This window comes from Drosophila bipectinata, chromosome 2L (assembly GCF_030179905.1).
Source record: "Drosophila bipectinata strain 14024-0381.07 chromosome 2L, DbipHiC1v2, whole genome shotgun sequence".
NCBI lineage: Eukaryota > Metazoa > Arthropoda > Insecta > Diptera > Drosophilidae > Drosophila > Drosophila bipectinata.
In genome coordinates, this window is record NC_091736.1 from 15173427 (window position 1) to 15190666 (window position 17240).

At 37.3% G+C, this 17240-nt stretch overlaps 1 protein-coding gene across 1 annotated transcript; it reads left to right on the forward strand.

The window, feature by feature from the left end:
* Positions 1 to 12931: 12931 nt before the first annotated feature.
* Positions 12932 to 13983, forward strand: LOC108125777 (cytokine receptor-like). The gene is made up of 2 exons (XM_017242105.2): positions 12932 to 13083; positions 13134 to 13983. The coding sequence occupies exons 1-2, from the start codon at positions 12932 to 12934 to the stop codon at positions 13981 to 13983; spliced, it is 1002 nt and encodes a 333-aa protein (XP_017097594.2).
* Positions 13984 to 17240: the final 3257 nt, after the last annotated feature.

The window sequence follows — 17240 nt, forward strand, 5'->3', positions numbered from 1 at the left end:
GATATGTCCTTGGGCGGGGGTTAAGCTCTCAATGTGATTAGGTGAACCGAGTCCTGAGCGTTTGTGTGCGTTCTTTACACTCCATTAGAGTTGAAAATTTTCCCCGAAAACTGACTCAAATTTCTTGTCTTAAATTCATGCGGTTTCCTCAGACAACTTAGGGAACTTTTTGGGACCCTAAGGGAAAAACAGCAACGCCCAAAAAAAGCATTTCCCTTTTTACATTATTTATTCGACCCTTGACAGCCTTTTCATATATATTTCATACATTTTTATGCCTTTCCTCACATTGAAGAATTTTAATTTTCAGCCCACCAAGGAGCCGGAACTCCAGGGGTAGAGAAGACCCTAACTCGATTCCGTCGAAGGACGGCCTCGATGTCCTTGCTTGGTTTGATTGATTGGCGGCAGGGAGCGAAACAAACAGAAAGTCCTGCAGCCAACAAGGCAGGTGAATAGTCAGGTGTCAATCGTAAGCCTTGTGACAAAAAACGACAAAAAGAACCAGGGAACAAGTAACACAACTTTTTCCAAGATGTTTTGAAAATGTAAATGAAATTTTTAGGGTGCCTTGATTGGAGTTTTGTGTCTCAGTTGCCATTTTTAATTGGCTTATGAGTCGAAAGCCCTAAAATGCCATTATTTGCCTTGCTGCCTTTATAACTGTCTGTAATTGCAAAAGTGTGTTTAAAATTTCTTCTCAAAAATTGTCTGAGTCTAATTAAAAGAAAATTCCAGGGATTCCCAGCCATTTCAGCCACAAGAGGTGTCCCATTTCAGAGCACATGTAAAATGTTTTAAGGGGCATTCATTGCCCTTTTTTTTTTGGGTTAAAATTTAATTCGTATTTGTGCTGCAACTGGAGTTTTCCTGAACTACTTTCAAAGCCAACTAATCCAGTGGAAAAACAAAAGCGCGAACCACTTTATGTCAGTGGGTCTGTAATGTTAGAGCTTTCTCTTAACCCATTCCGGCGGGTGGGCATGCTGGCTGCCGCCTCTTAACCCATCCATGCACCCACAACTTCCACTTAAAACCAAACAAACCAGAACATAGCGCACCCGAGCACTTGCCTGTGTGCTTTTTACATACAACATGGCCAAAAGCGTCGGCATTAAAGCCATCAACGCGACTGCGATTGCATGTATGGGCCACATTTTGGCCTAGTCCTAGGCCTAGGACATAGAGCTACACAGGAAAAATGGGAAAAGGGTATTACATTTCAGCAGAAAATTGTGGAATTAAACAAGTGAACTTTAAAGACTTTTCTATTTTATATCATTCTTGATTAATTTTTATTTATACACACTTTGTGCAATTTAATCTACTTTGAATTAAAAAAAGAATGCCAGACTTCAGACGATAAAATTGTTATTTGATATCATTTGGTTTCTGCTGCTTTTTTTTTCCTACGAGAGCCTGCGATAAAGTGTCGGGAAAATTGCTTGACGATTTTCGCGTCATTTTTCTGGCCTCACTTAGGACATAAAAATGAGAGGAGAGGTAGAGTCTAATACCACGTTCCCCTTAGCCCCTAAGCTATGTGCCCCGTGCTCCTGGCCGTGATCACCCACGCCTCACTGAGCATAAATCACACGAAAGTAGGAAATAAATGTTCAATGTTTGTTTGTCTGAAGGCTCGCCACATTTGGTTGCATAAATGTACACATATATATACTTTCAGGGTTAGGCGCTCAGAGTATAAAATTTGTATTTGGGGGATTGCAATTGACAGTTTATTTATTCATTTTGACAGTTTTATGGACACGCACGCACAATTCACCGATTGGGGGACTTAATTTCATGGTTAATCCGTTACAAATGTCAACTGTCAATTGGTTTGTTATTGGGATAGGTTCTTCCAAATCCAAAGATTATCCCAACCAAAAAAGGCAGGAACAAAATCACTAATTGCACTTGCATGTATAATAATTAAATATTCAAAATCAATGCGTAAATTTGTCAATTATATGCGGCTGACATTTGACATTAGTTCATTATTGTTTGGTTATTGTTGTTTGTTGGTTGTTCATTTTCCATTGTTGTTGTTGTTGTGTTCCTATTATTGTTTTTGTTTTAGCTGTTTTTGTTGCTGCCGCTGTTGTTGTTATTGTTGTGTTTTCCTGTTTGCTGATTGACAATGACAGGCAATGTCGCCTGCTGTTGATTGGGAAAATGGCACAGGGAGCGGGAAATGTTGTTTGAAATGTTCACACACACCACACAATTACACATGCAACACACACTATCACACACACACACACATACAATTGATGACAATCGACACTGTTCATGAATATTTAAATTTCTATTGTCGCTGCTGTTATTGTTGTTTTGTCAAGTGCGGTTTTTGCTTTGACTCCATGGTGCCATTGAAAAGCCACTGTTTTTATTATTTTTTTCCGGCCTTCGTTAACACACTCGAAAATTACGCCTTTTGCCACGCCAAAGAACATGCCACCGATTTACCGTTAAGAGAATACCGATGTACGAGGACACGTGTGGCACTTCCGCAGCCCCTGAATGCCGTCACAATACTGAGAGATCGACGGCTTCAGAACTCAGACTCTGGCTAAGGCAAAGGCGAAGGCTGCCACTTCGAATGCGGTTCGAATGGCGGCCGAGTCACGTTGAAAACCCGACAAAATCAACATCACGAACTGGCCAAAACACATACTTACACACACGAATCCTCGCACACACACACTCTTACAAATACAGGATATATTCTGGAGGGGAAAAGCTTTCTGGGATGGATGGCCAATTCGCCGCACTCCGAATGTATGTTAAAGCTTTTCCCAAACAACTGGGGATTATTTCCCTTCTCGATTTTAATAAGTTATTACTTATGTTAACATTATATTTTTATTTTTATTCTAGAAGTGACTTCTTTAAATGTTTAATATATTAATATTAATTTAAATAGTATATTCCATTGTGTATATTTTGTACATTATTTATTTGTTTTTACATGTGATACTCAATTTCCGGTTATCATTAATATTAATGAGACCTTTTGGGAAAAAATATTCAATTGCTTGGTAGTTTAGAAAAAAATCCCTTTTAAGAAAAGGGACTATTGTGAAAATTCCTTTTTGTGGCATTTTTAAACTGCTCTGTTTTTGAAATTTATAATCATACTGCTTGTCAAAGGACATCTAGGACATCATAACACTGCTGCTTACATACAGTGCTAAAATATCCTATCATGAAAAATATCCCTTTAACCTCTGCACTGCTTACTCCTCGCTACAAAAAATCCCATCCTTAACCCGAAAGGATATTCAAGGAATTGAAGGAGAAATACTGTTTCGGACTGAAACATATTATAATTAAATTTTTAAAAATATTATAAAAATGAATAAATAAAAGGAAGAAATAAAAAACAGCCGGCACACACATATTTAAAAGCCAATTAAATGTTATTTATTGCAAACCACTTCCGCAATAATTACCAACCACAAAATGCCCCTGAACTTGTTATGATTCCGTTACCGGGAGTGCATAATTCCAGATCTGCATAGTTTATGCTCCAAATAATTTATAATTGATTGCAATTAGAACTTAATCAATTTTTGCCGCCAATTTGCTCGACGACCAGCCAACGCAAATATTCCGCCCCACACGGGCACTGACATGGATGCGGATACTGACAATCCACTGACGTTTCACACTTGTCAGAGTGAAAGTTTGCGTCTGGAACTAGATGTGCGGATCATCCGCGCCCCAGCCACTTTCGCTCAAGGTGAACCCAATTGAATTTTCAACATTTGCACATCAATTATTTCACAAGCAGCCAGTGTCGAATGTTGAGATTTTTTTCGCTGTTTTTGCTGTTTGTTTGGCGCCCAATGCGAAACCGGAAAAATGAAAATAAATCGTAAAAACTGCACTAGCTGTGGTTGGATGTCCTTTGGCTTCTCCATAGCAGATTCAATGTCAAAAATTTGACAAAAACTCTGCGGAATGAAAACTAGAAAACAACATTTTGCTCGAGACTTTCGCTGACGAATTGGTGGCAGGTTCATAAATCCAACAAACAACAAACTAACTAACAAGAAAAAGAACAACATGGAATGCATTAAAAAATCAGCAGACAAAAAAAATGTGGGAAGAAAAACATTGTGGGAGAAAACAGGTTGTGGGTGGAAAAAAAAGACACATTTTTTGGCGCCAAAAAAACAAGAGTGCGGGTGTGCTAAGAAAAGCGAGAAAAAATGCCAAACAAATCGAGAACTCGACACAAAAGTCGTCTTCAAAATTTATTCAGTCAGCGTCGAAGTTCATTTGAGTGTCATAAATCAGTTGACCTTCCCACGAGCACTTGCCATCCTCTTCCCCCCCAAAAATAAAGGACGATTCGGAGAAGCAGCCCACCCAGAACCAAAAAAAAAAATGGAAAAAGTCAGAAAAGCGGCAATGGTGGGCGGGAAAATGGGTCGTGGTGGTGGCATAGGGGCATATAAATGACAACTTTGACTATTGGCTGCCATTGCACGTACAACAAACTGCAGCTTGGGCACGATTCAACGTCGTTGCCATGGCCCTCGCATATTTTTGTGCAACAGCAGCTACAGAAGCAGAAGCAGCGGCAGCATCATCGGCAGCAGCATTGGCGGCACAAGAAAATATTTTCGAAATCGTTGCAAGTGGAGCCAAATGTCATGAGAAATCTTGCCGGCACACACACACGAAATGTGAGGGAATTCCCCAAAGTATAGTTACTCCCATTTCCCACCCATCGACTTGATAAAATATATCTTCGTTATAAATCAATTTGAATTGCGCGAGCAGCTTAAGCGACAAACGATTTGGAGCCAGTCAGCCAAAAGGGGAAAAATAAAAACCAAAACCAAAAACCAGAACCAGAACAATCCAACAAAACCAGACACCCAACAAAAGAAACAAAAGGGTATTTGACAAAGCAGAAAATTCTATTTATTTAGGCAATCTCCTCAAGTTTCAGCAAAAAAGTTAAATCGTAGAAATCCTTAAATTTTCAGATAATCTAATATTGTTCCCCCGGCAGCTTAAATGATTAAATGAGCTCTGATTAAATGTGTCTTTTTATAAAAAGCTTAACTTAATTAACCTGTAATAAATATTTAATATACAGGCTTTAGTAAATGGTATAACAAGTTTATTAAAACCACATTAATAAAATGAACTCTAAAGAGAGTTAAAACTTAAATCTTATTAAACTTAAGTGAACGATGTGAAGCCTATTGGTAAGGATTTCAACTAAGAAACTGTTTTAGATATAGGCTTTGTCTTAAGTCATCCCAAAATGGCTTTACACAAATTCAACTTTAATCAAATTATTCACTAAAATTCTTACAAAGTTTCACATTCTAACTCATATTTAAGCGGCAAAGCCGTAAATTGAAAGTGGAAGTATAAACATGAAATCTACCGAAATCCCTACCTTGCCCAAGGCACTTGCTTATGTTAAACAATCCACCAAAAACTTGACATCAAATTTGTATGAGGATATGCCGTCCTCATCTTCCTCCTGCAACCCTATACAAGTGGATAAATATATATATATATATGGTATATATTTTGTTTCGTAGGTACGTCCCATCTCTGTCAGTTGCTGCTGCAAATGAAGCGCTAAATCTGCAAGTGTCAAGCACAGGAGCTGCAACAGCAACATCAACAAAACAGAAGAAACACAACAGCAACAGTAGCATCAAAATGTTCTTTTTTATCTTTTTTTGTAACCATTTTATTTTGGTTTTCCATCTTTTTTTTCCATACTTACTGCCGTAGTGTGTGCTTAATTTTTTTTGCTGTTTTGTTTGGACAGCATTGTGCCGCATTTTGGTGCGGACGGGCCTAACCCATTTGCATTTGTTGCTGCTGCGGAGATGTTTCCATTTAACCCACTGAGCTCGTTTTGTGTGCCGCCAAAAAGCAACAAAACCACACAAACCGGAAGTGAAACAATGTACCAGAAGTAGAGGTCTGTGTGTGTGTTTGTGTGTGTGAGTGAGGATATGAGGGGTGGTGTTGCAAACACACACTTTTGAATGCTAAAAGGTAACAAAAAACATTTTTACACCTGCCGGCAACAGGGCAACCTAAAAATTGTTTTGGGCTAATGTTGTCCTAATGCCGGGCTATCCCCTAACTCCAAAAAATCCCCAACCAAGCCCCTTCTCCACCTAGACAGTTGAGCGAACAAACGGAATATTTGTTTGCGGAAATCATCAGCATCATCATCACTTCCGCCTTGACTTCCTTTAGCCTCAAGGAGCTGCTCACGTGCTTGTGCCATTTTTATATAATTTTACTTTGATTTTCGCTCTCTTTCTAGCTGTCTCTCGCTGCAGCTGTCTCTTTTTGTCACAAAGCCCTGAAGTATCCTGAAGTATCCTGATTCCAGCCACGCGTTGTTTAAGTTCAAAGCATGATCGAAGACGGAGTACTTGGCGAGATTCTTTTCTCCTTTTTTATTATTTTTAAATGATCAGTTAAGTGGTCAAGGATAAAGTCCCAATCAGGAAGATATTTCACAACTAAACTTCTTTCTTTATTTTCTTTTAGTGTACTGGTCAAACTTTATTCCTACCTTTAACGCTTGCTTTGACTTTGGGGTTTCAAAGTAAAATTGTGGCTAAAAGTTGAAAATTGTTTTAGGTCTACGTGGTGTATGTTAGTGGAGTGTGCTCTAGACTTCAGGGTCTCCTTCAATAAAAGAAATACAAAATCAGCCCACCCCTCCACACTTGTACAAATATCCACCCTTCATTATACATATATGACATTTTTCCACTCAAATTGTTAACATGCGGCAGAGTGGGGGGCAGCGGTGGCGTATACGCAATATGATGAGTGAGTTGTTTCCTGAGCTGACACTTGTCACTGCCTAATAAGCAGCTGTAACTCTTCCAGAATCAAGAATTGAAACGCCAAAGAATTCGGGGGCAGGGGCACAGAAAATGGAAATCAAACTAACGAGTGGCAAACGCAAATTGCCAATTATGAGAGGAAAGTAGTCGCTTATTTTGCTTATTTATGGCACGATACGAATATTTGATATATTTACGACAATATCATGCTCGGCACACAAACAACCTGGCCACAAAGGGGCACCAACAAGTAGGAAAGCGGGATAGGAAAGGGGTGGGGTGAGGTTACAGGTAAGAAGGTTTGCGGCAACCTCCTCAAATTGTGGTACGTGCCAGGGCTGAATTTAATGCGGCCAGGCATGTCAACAATTTATGCTAGATCGAAACGAAAAGCCACATGCAGAATTACACATAAAAAAAATCTAAAATATTCATAATTTTTTATATAGCATTTCTAGAGATAATATTTTTGATGTTTTAATTATAAAAAATATTATATTTCAAATGCTTATAATATAAATTAAATAAAATGTGTATTTTCCGTGCAGAAGCAAAGCCAATGTCTGTGGCATAAGGATTCCTGGATATGCATCACAAATAATTCGCATAGCTGGCCAAAAAGTTGCCCTCTCAAGCAATTGGCATAGACGCAGCTTAATATTGGGAAAAATCATATATATTACTACTATATAGAGAGGGAAGGCCAAAAGGGCAAAAAAAAAAAGGAAAACCCAGGGGGAAAGTAAGGGGAGTACTGGCAGTTTATAAGCATTTAAGCGGCTTAACTCGCCGTCTCTGACTTATCGCATTGTCATCAATTTGGTTAAGTAGATTTCCCATACCACACCACACCATGCCCATAGCTTGCCACCCGCTGGGGCACGCATTCGTTGATTGAAAATTTTGCACACTCCATTGGGCTGGCGGAAGGACACGTAATTATTTCATTGATCGAAAATTCGTTGATTCGTTGCTAGAGCTTCAACGGAATCTAAGAAGGCATGGGCACAAAAAAAAACGTGCGACCCACTTCCCCTCCATAAGCATAATCAATCACGTTTTATCAGGATAATTGTTTGGCACATCTTTCTGTATCCTCCCGCCCTGGACTACGCCAACAGAAAATCCTTCCCCCCGACCCAGCAGCTGGCATAAATTGAGTTGCCTTTCCTAGCCAACAGAGTCAATATCTTATTATTATTTGCGCTCAATTTCATTTGATTTGCGTGAGAATCCCTGGCCGCCAAGTGGAAGCTGTGCAGGATATCAGGAATGTCAACAGAATCCTATTTACTATTCAATTTAAGGTACAATGTAGGCTTTATATTTTCCAGTCTATCCCATTAAATAGTTATTAAAGAATAGTAAGGTTTCAATTATGATATAAAAAAAAACTTTACTAAATACATGTAAAAATATATACACACATACCCTTATATTTAGATTTTTTGCCTGATTTTTAAGTTTTTTATAAGATGAGGAACAATTGAGACGAGAAACTATAAAATGTATTTATTTATCAATTATTTGATCAATTATTGATTATTTTTATTAATTTATTGAATACGAGTACGAGCCCCCACTGAATACTACAAAATTCCAGCGATAGGTCAAAATCAGAAAAGTACACTGAACATATTTAGTAATATTTTTAACGAAATTTTTGAAGGCGTGGATTCGTAAGTCTAAAACAATTAACCAGTTTTTGTGACCCTTTCAAAAGATATTCCTAAAACAAGTAGATAGTGAATCTTACAGAATATATACTGGACAAAGCATAAAGTTAAAGCATTTATGTATAAATTTAAAACATAAAACATAATATTAACGAGTTCTTAAATTTTTTGAATTTAAGTCACAAGAGATTTGAATAATATTGTTTATCGAGGTTTTTTTTCGTGCTTTTTCTTACACTTAAAGAAATAATGCGCTGTGAAAAAATATTTAGGACGGCTAACGATCATTAAGATTACTTCTTGTCTATAATTTATGTTATTTTATTTAAATAGAAAATACATCAGCAAAAATTTTTGAAAACCTTTTTACTCACAGAAAAAAGTAAATAATATATGGTAGTTTGAACGATAATAATTTTAAAAAAATTTACCAATTTTAATTTATTATTCCCTAATGCCCTAGTTAAATAACAAACAGGACCACTTTTTTGATCGAATTTTTGGAACTCAAGTTCAGTTGCCGGAATCAGTTTAAAGAAAACGTTTTATCGGACCCATAGTATTGTTGTTATGGCTTTTTGGAGGACAGTGCTTGTAAGCCAGATAATGCTAGTTCTCTGCTGGGGCGAAGAATTCCCCTGTAAAATGTGGAGCGACTTAAATAGTGATAATTTTGATAAATACATATATTGTCAGTGTAATAGTCCCGGGATACAAAGCAAGGATATGAAAATTATTAATGAGCAAGGATCAATTGAATATCCAACGGAAATTGTTGACAATATAACTATTGGGACAAAAAACCCTCCTGAAAATATCTACTGCTCTATGAAAGAATCAGAGTTTACATTCAAGAGGTATCCATATATCCGAGGACGTGTGTATAAGAAATTTGAAGCAACAGACTTCATCTGTCGATCCTTCAAAAATGAATATACTGGAAACTGCTCCTTTAAGCTAAAGACTTATTCGTACTCCCACCCCCATCCAAAATCCCTGAAAATAAAGTATTTCTTAAGTGGAAACGGATTACCCAAAGTTCAGTGTTTTTTCCGTAATTGGTATTCCTTGTTTATGAAGTGCAAAAATATTAACATCAACCAGAACATTGCCACAAACCACTTCGAGATAACGTCGAATCTACATAGCCAAAAATTTGATCTAAACACCCATCAAATTGTTATCCCGAATTGGGAGTCCATAGAAGTAGGTTTCCAAAATAAAACAATTTGTAATTGCACTAATATTTCATCAGAATATGAAAATCTAATTTGCAAATGGGCAATCAAGGGATCTTATTATCTTAAAAAATTTAAAACTGAAAAAAACACTTTTACTATAAAAGACCACAGAACTTTGTGCATTTCTGAAAAATTACTTGGCGATAAAAACATAAGGGTTGATATTTCTTGCCGTTTTAATTTAAATGAATCAGCCTGGTCGGAAAAGCGCAGTTACAATTTTAGGACTCCTATAATTTTACCTTCGAAGCCCCCAAAGATCTTACCATGCGGATTCTCCTATGATCGGGATGAAAACCAAATCTACATTTTCTGGGTTCACCTCAAACCGATTCAATGGAATGGACCTCACTTTGGATACATCGCTAAAACTGACCATGGGTAATAGATATATAAGCTCCGATTTATTTTCGTTTCATAGTCAATGCATCATTTTCCAGTGAAAGTGGTATAATTTTTGGAAATACTTCAGCGCTATTTCGGAACTGGGATGCCTCACTCTCCTCCACCATTTACATTTGGAGTAAGAACTCAAAGGGTGCTTCGGCCAATTGGTCAGAACTGAAACTGCCCATTCTGACAAATGACAATCAACGGCCCAAAAATGTTTACTATGATGACGAGAAAACTAGTCTCAAATGGGATCCACCAAACGATTTGAGCAATCTTATAGGATATATGGTTTACTGGTGTACCGCTTCCTTCAAAAATGTCCCTATCTGTGATGAAAATTATGACCTAAGAAGGCAGGCATTAAGTTCCTCAGTCCTTAAATATCAGTTTAACCTTTTAAACCCCTTTACCAATATGGGTGTAGCAGCCAGATATATTGACAAAATTGGAGGAGGTATAAAATGGGTAAATTTTTATTGGAATGTTAAAAGGAGGACTGACCCCACTCCGGGAGCAGGAATAAGTTACTATGCAGCTCCCATTGGCGTTTCAAGCCTCATTGTATTGTTGGTCTACCTTAACCGAAAGTGCCAAAAATGTAGGGATATAAAAGTGACCCTACCTGAGGGTTTAGACCAAACCCCAAATATTATCACACCTCCTTCTCCCCCGACCGTCATTGCTGGAAACATCTCACCAGAAGCTGTAATGAATATCAACGTGTTGATGTCGCCGGATAATACCTTAACACCCCCCGGACCAGAAAATAATTCCCCAGATACCAATATAGCAACAGAACCTCAAAGCAAATGCTCCAATTTATCTTTAGAAAAACATGACCCAGCAAAAAACATTGTTTCTTACAGCTCTTGTCCTGAAAAGTCCGTGCAAAATGGCATTTCGATAGCATTAGAGTCATACAGCACCATTCCTGTAACACCCTTCAAAAACTACACGCCGATACCTCCTGGATCTCTTACCCCGTGTGCTGAAAGGTCCTTTGAAAACGACAAGTCAGTAGAAAAAAATCCTTATTCATAAACTTTTTTCATTTATTAAAGTTTAATTTAAAGTAACCAAAGCGTATTTTAATAATGCCATATACGTGAAAACAGTTCCCATAATTTCATAAAAATACAATTATTAAGGAAACGGGTTATTATCAACAAAAAATCCCATGGGTTAACCATTATCAAAATATAACAAAATATATTACATATAATTACAAAACATATTGTCATCAAGAACTTGTATTTTTTATTGGTTTTTTTACTGTTTACTGGTTTACCGCCTCTCTCAAACCTTTGCAGGTCTTCGATTAAAAAGAACACCTAGGGATGCAGGATTTAGCCCCCCAGACCTCTAATATGATATGAAGGCTTATATGAGCCAACAATTTTAAAAATAAATTGAATTCTTGAATGATTAACTAGCTCTATATGGCATAAAAATAAGAGCACATAATAGCATAAGAATAATTTTTAGGTTTATAGTTTTTACTGACTTATAACAATTATTTTTTGAATTTTAATAATATTTAAATAAAACAAAAAAAATGTAAAAAAATATATACATATATGACTCATGAAATCTATTTGATGGAAAAAATTCGATAATACAAATACTTTTTACTTCGATAATATAAATTATACCCTTCGGTATTCCAGTGTATTCCCTAACGTCCCAGCGATAAGAACATTATTTAAAAGTTTTTTCTAAATGAAATTTTCTAACATTTTCTCGCATTTTTTCTTACGATAAGATTTAGTTGCCTAGTTCAAGTTAGTGAAAACGGTTCAATCGTCGCTAAAATAAACCAAACATAACTTTGAATCGAAGGATCTCGCTCACTATGACCTTTTTGAGAACACTCCTTATAAATCTGACGATGATAGTGCTCTGCTGGGGCGAAGAACCCTCCTGTCGCATATGGTCGGAGCGGGGAAGTGTTATTCGCGTAAGAGAATATTTATATTGCCAGTGTCGGGTTTCCGGCCTTCGAAGCAAATCAATAGAGATAAGCAGATTTTTCCCGTATAGACAGATGCCGAAGATAATAGTTGACAATACCACTGTCAAAACTAAAATAGTAGAGTCCTACGAGACAACAAACATTTTTTCGTGCGACTGGCAATGGAGCTTGGTACTGTTGTATAAAGCCAATATTACAGTAATTCCCCTACTGAATGTGAAGAACTTTGAGTGTCGTTCTTATCCCTATGATAATACTGGAAACTGCAGCTTTCTTCGAGTAGGTCTCTGGCGGTTCAATGAGAAAAGCTACTTCTTAAGTGCGAATGGATTTCCTAGAGTTCAGTGTATGGAATCATCAATTAAGGAAACCATAGTCGAGTGCACGAATATTCCCATATACCAGGAAAAGTTGAGCCATATATTCAAGATAGAGATGGAATACGTAGGAGACGTTCAGTCCCAGGAGATTCTCCTGAATATTCAACAGATCGTATCGCCTAGTTTCTCTATGTTGCAAATAGAAAATATTACCTTGGAGAACTGCAAATGTTTATATATTGGCTTTTGGAAAACGCCTTTAGACATGATTTTTTGTCATTGGAGCCTTATACCGGCAAGCTCTAAAGTAGTACGGTTTGATAGGAACTTTTCAACTAATCTAAACACACTTGAGTTTAGGGATTGCCCTCAAGTATCCATCCCTGCTTATCAAACGGTAGCATTTCAAGTCTCTTGTCGCGTCAATGTCCATGGGTCGCCCTGGTCCAAGAAGTACTTTCAAAATTGCAGAACTATGGAGGATCTTCCCGGCAGACCCCCCGAAGTAGTACCCAACGGATTCTCTCACGATCCAAACCATAATAGCCTATACGTATTTTGGACGCACCTGGATGAATTGGAGTGGAATGGACCGGACTTCACATACACAGTGGCCAATGGGCATGGGTAAGCGTGAAATCAGTATATTACAATAAATTGTGAATATTATTTTCTAGAAAAAAAGCATTAAGAATTGGAAATACCTCTGCAGTCTTTGACGACTGGGATGCCTCAGTTTCCACCACCGTTTACATTTGGAGTGAGAACTCTAGGGGTCCGTCCCTCAACAAGAGTCAAATAAAAGTTCCTATTCTAAAAAACGCCAATCAACACAAGCCGGAAAATCTTTACTATCGGAAAGAGAACCACATATTATTCTGGAATCCGCCAAACGACAAGAAAAACCTCGATGGATACACTGTCTACTGGTGCTCCGCCACCACCAACATTCTTCAGATCTGTGATGAAAGTGAAGCCATGCAAATAACGTCCCTGGACTCCTCCCAGCTCCAATTTCAGTTTCCAAAATCCATGATCTTCTCCAACATGGCAGTGGCAGCCAGGTACACTGACAAAATCGGCGGTGGGATGCAGTGGACAGGTTATAAGTGGACGTCTAACAACTATAAGGCCTCTGACCCCTCGGGAGCTGGTATAAGTTACTATATAGCTCCCATTGGAGTTTCCATCCTAATTGGTCTGATCATTTACCTGTACCGAAAATACAAAAAATGTAGCAATATCAAAGTTATTGTTCCCGAATTTTTGGAGAGACACATGATTGTTAATACTCCTGCTCCGGCCGTCTTTCCTGGAAACTTATCGCCGGAATTTGTAATGGATGTAAGCCAATTAATGCCGCCCAAGAAAGCTCAAATAGAACAAGAATACAAAGACAATGCCGAACCAAAAAATGATGCCCAAAACAACTTTACTGCCACGGGCTCATACAGCGCCATTTTTAAGAAACCCTTCGAAAATGACCCTTCAATAGCCACAGGCTCATACTGCATGACTCATTTGTAATCCTCTAAACATTTGAGTTATATTTTTTATCGATGTCTTTTTTATTTCTACGTCCAAATCATATATCATATCTTCGTAACCTAAGTTCAATAAGGATTTTCAAAGCTAAAGTAAATGATACTTAAATATGCAACAAAGCCGATGTCGAAACAATTAGCTTGTGTCCCAGGAGAAGGCATTTTGAGTCAAAAGAGTCCCCCGAGGCCTTGGCCGGGATTAGTTTCCTTGCATGTAGGATATAATGTTCAATGCACTAAGTAAATATTTGCAATAAGCTGACAAATGAGGAGGGATATTCATTTTTGGGTCCTCAATTATGGACGAGACTCGCGAATTGTTGACACACTATAGCCTTTGTAATGCCGCAAACACAAATCATACTATCCTTTTAAATTATAGATGGAAATTATAGATGGATTGTTGATAGAGGGGCGTAAAGTATTAGCCGAAAATTAAAAAACAAACAATCAAGCCAATTGCCTCATTGTGGGTCACAGAAGGTCAATAAATTGTTGATTGTCGGCCCAAGGACAAGCCTGGCTATAAAAAACCCCTTGCAGATGGGTTTATTTTCTCTTTCTCGGCTCACTGGCCGACAGTTCAACTCGAGCTGGCTTAGCAGGTTTAGTTGTCAAAAGAGTTTGGCCCGAGGTGACTTTAAGCAAATAAATCTGAAATAATTTCAGGCTCTGGGTAAATAAATTCAACTCCTTTGTTTGCCTGTCATTCCTTTGGCAGTCTTGTGGGACTGGTTTTCAACTCGACTCGACTGCTCAGTTGACTGCTCAGGATTTTTGAAATTTATTGTCAAAGCATTCGAGTGTTTTTTATCTTTTTCCCCTGAGCAGTTACCCTCTGGCTTATTGCAATCAAAACTATAACAATTATGGTATGGAAATTGATTTGTTATTATTATTTTTACTTTTTCAATGGCCTTGCATCCAAAGCTGCTTAGTAAATTGAATGCACTTGATGCCAAAATGCTTGAAATTGACAAGAGCTGTCAAATGACAAATGAATTTAAACGTGATTCAACAACTGGTTAAAACAAAACTATGAAGATAATGGAGAACTGGGATTTAAAATCGCCAAAAAAATGTATTCACATTTGGTTCAAAACCCACAAGTTTAATAAGCACTTCTAGTTTACTTCACTTCAAGTAAAAGAATAAATATTCTTTATAAAAACTTTGTAAATAAGTTATCAGCTAGAATATTATTCAATAAAAATACTATAAACTAAATAAAATTCTTCAAGGACCGATTTACATATTTAATAAAAGAAATTTTAGAAAAAAATGAGTTTTATGAAGTTTGTGAATCTGTTACACTGTGTTTTATTCAATTTAAATTTACAGTTGATAGGTTTCCATCTGTGCGGAAATTTCATTATGTATTTCTTTTCTAACTTTCATTAAAAAAAAGGAAAAAAAAACAAACTTGAAGCTGATACTTTAAGTTGAGCTTTTCATAGCATACTTTTCAGGTCACTTTTAGTTTTCACTTAAGATGGCCTTCATGCATAAGAAGCTAAGTAACTGTCACTCATCATTTGATTCATCTACATACGTTCTCATTACTGTCAAAATTATGACAATTACAATGACAATTATTATACTTAAAGCGATTACTAGGAAAATCAAACTGTTAGTTGTCAGCCAACTATCAGCCAACATCCTTGGAGCACAATTGCAAGTGAATTGCGAATGAAAATTTCGGTTTCAATGGAAAACTCCAAAAACAGGACAAAAGAGGAACCAATTAAATGGGATGAAGTGAAAGTACATTTGAGCAGATCGAAATGAGGGGCAGCATAGGAGGGATGGGGACCTAATTGAATAGTTGTTGCAACAATGGTGGCAACTTGAAAGCAATGGAACCAAGTCGGTTCCATAAATCGCATACCCAAATAGCCACATGGGAGAGTTTGAATTGTTCGAACAAAGCCACAAAATCAATGGCAAACATCAACAGGAAGCTACGAGCTAATTACATTCCCCTTATGCCTCTGTGTGAGTGTATGTTTACTGGGGGACAGAAAACAATTTGTTGGGTAAATTATCTGCTAAATTAAGCAATTTCAATTCAAGAAACGAAACCACAGTGAGGGCAAACACCAAAAAGAAATACAAATCCAAAGAAGCTCTCGAGACCTGAAACCTGAAACCTTCAAATCCTCGACAATTTGCCTTCTATTTTTTCCTGTTTGTTTTATATATGTTTGCTTATATATGTGGGCATGAGGTGCGGGAATGCTGCACAAATCGGTTGCTAAGTAGCTCATAATGGCCATGCTTGCCTCGAAATATTCCCACTGGGATGCCATCATCCTTAAATTCCTCCCGCCACAACTAAAAACTGTATGTCCGATTTTCTTTGAAGTCGGTAATATGACGGGGAATGTGTATTACTTTAATAGAAGATCTCTTTAGACGTTTATTACAACCTAATGCTAAAAGTTTTTATTTCTTTTGGTGCTAGCATTAAGTTATTTGCATCCATCCCTAACCACAAAAAAAGGATAAAGGTTGCCAAGGTACAACTGTTGCACGTATCCGTATGTATACGTGGGTGGGCGGGAACTTTTGATAAATGCAGATTTTATTGTAATTCGATATCAATTTGTGGGTGGTTGTATATATATGCATCCGAGGGCCCCCTGGCACTCGCTGACCGTTCTTTCAATATTGATATTGATACACGATTTTATGGCAAACATTTAAACTACCCCAAAACGAGCAAATTAAAGTGAAATCAAAAACCTCAATAAAAATTGAAGGAAAAAAATATTGGCAAACAGTTTAACATCTGAAACAGGAATGGGTGAAAGGAAAAAGGACCTCCTTTCCAGCTGAATGCCAGCTCACATTAATCAGGCAACTACGGCAGGCAAATTACATCAGTTTTGTTTGGAAATGTTGCCATTTAATTTAATGAGACATCATTATGCCAAAACTTTAATCTCATCATCAGAGGCGCCAGTAATGGAAAAAGCAAAACCAGCAGTAGCAGTAGCTGTACCAGAAAAAAAATCTGTAATTATTGAGACACGGTTTTTTGGTTGCAGACAGCTGGTGCACCTAAAAAAACACTTATTCATATTAATTCTTTTTTAATAAACATATATTTTTAGCTTTAGTTTCCATTTATTATTCTCTCAATATTAAAAAGAATATAATAATGCCTTATTTATTTTATTAAATTTTTTGTTGAGTGAAAAAGTCAATGGGCGGTGGGCGTATCATGTGCTGTTAATG

Coding starts and splice junctions, on each gene's coding strand:
- LOC108125777 (XM_017242105.2), top strand. CDS start 12,932: ATGGAGGATCTTCCCGGCAGACCCCCCGAAGTAGTACCCAACGGATTC. Junction 13,084..13,133: donor ACAGTGGCCAATGGGCATGG/GTAAGCGTGAAA, acceptor ATTATTTTCTAG/AAAAAAAGCATTAAGAATTG.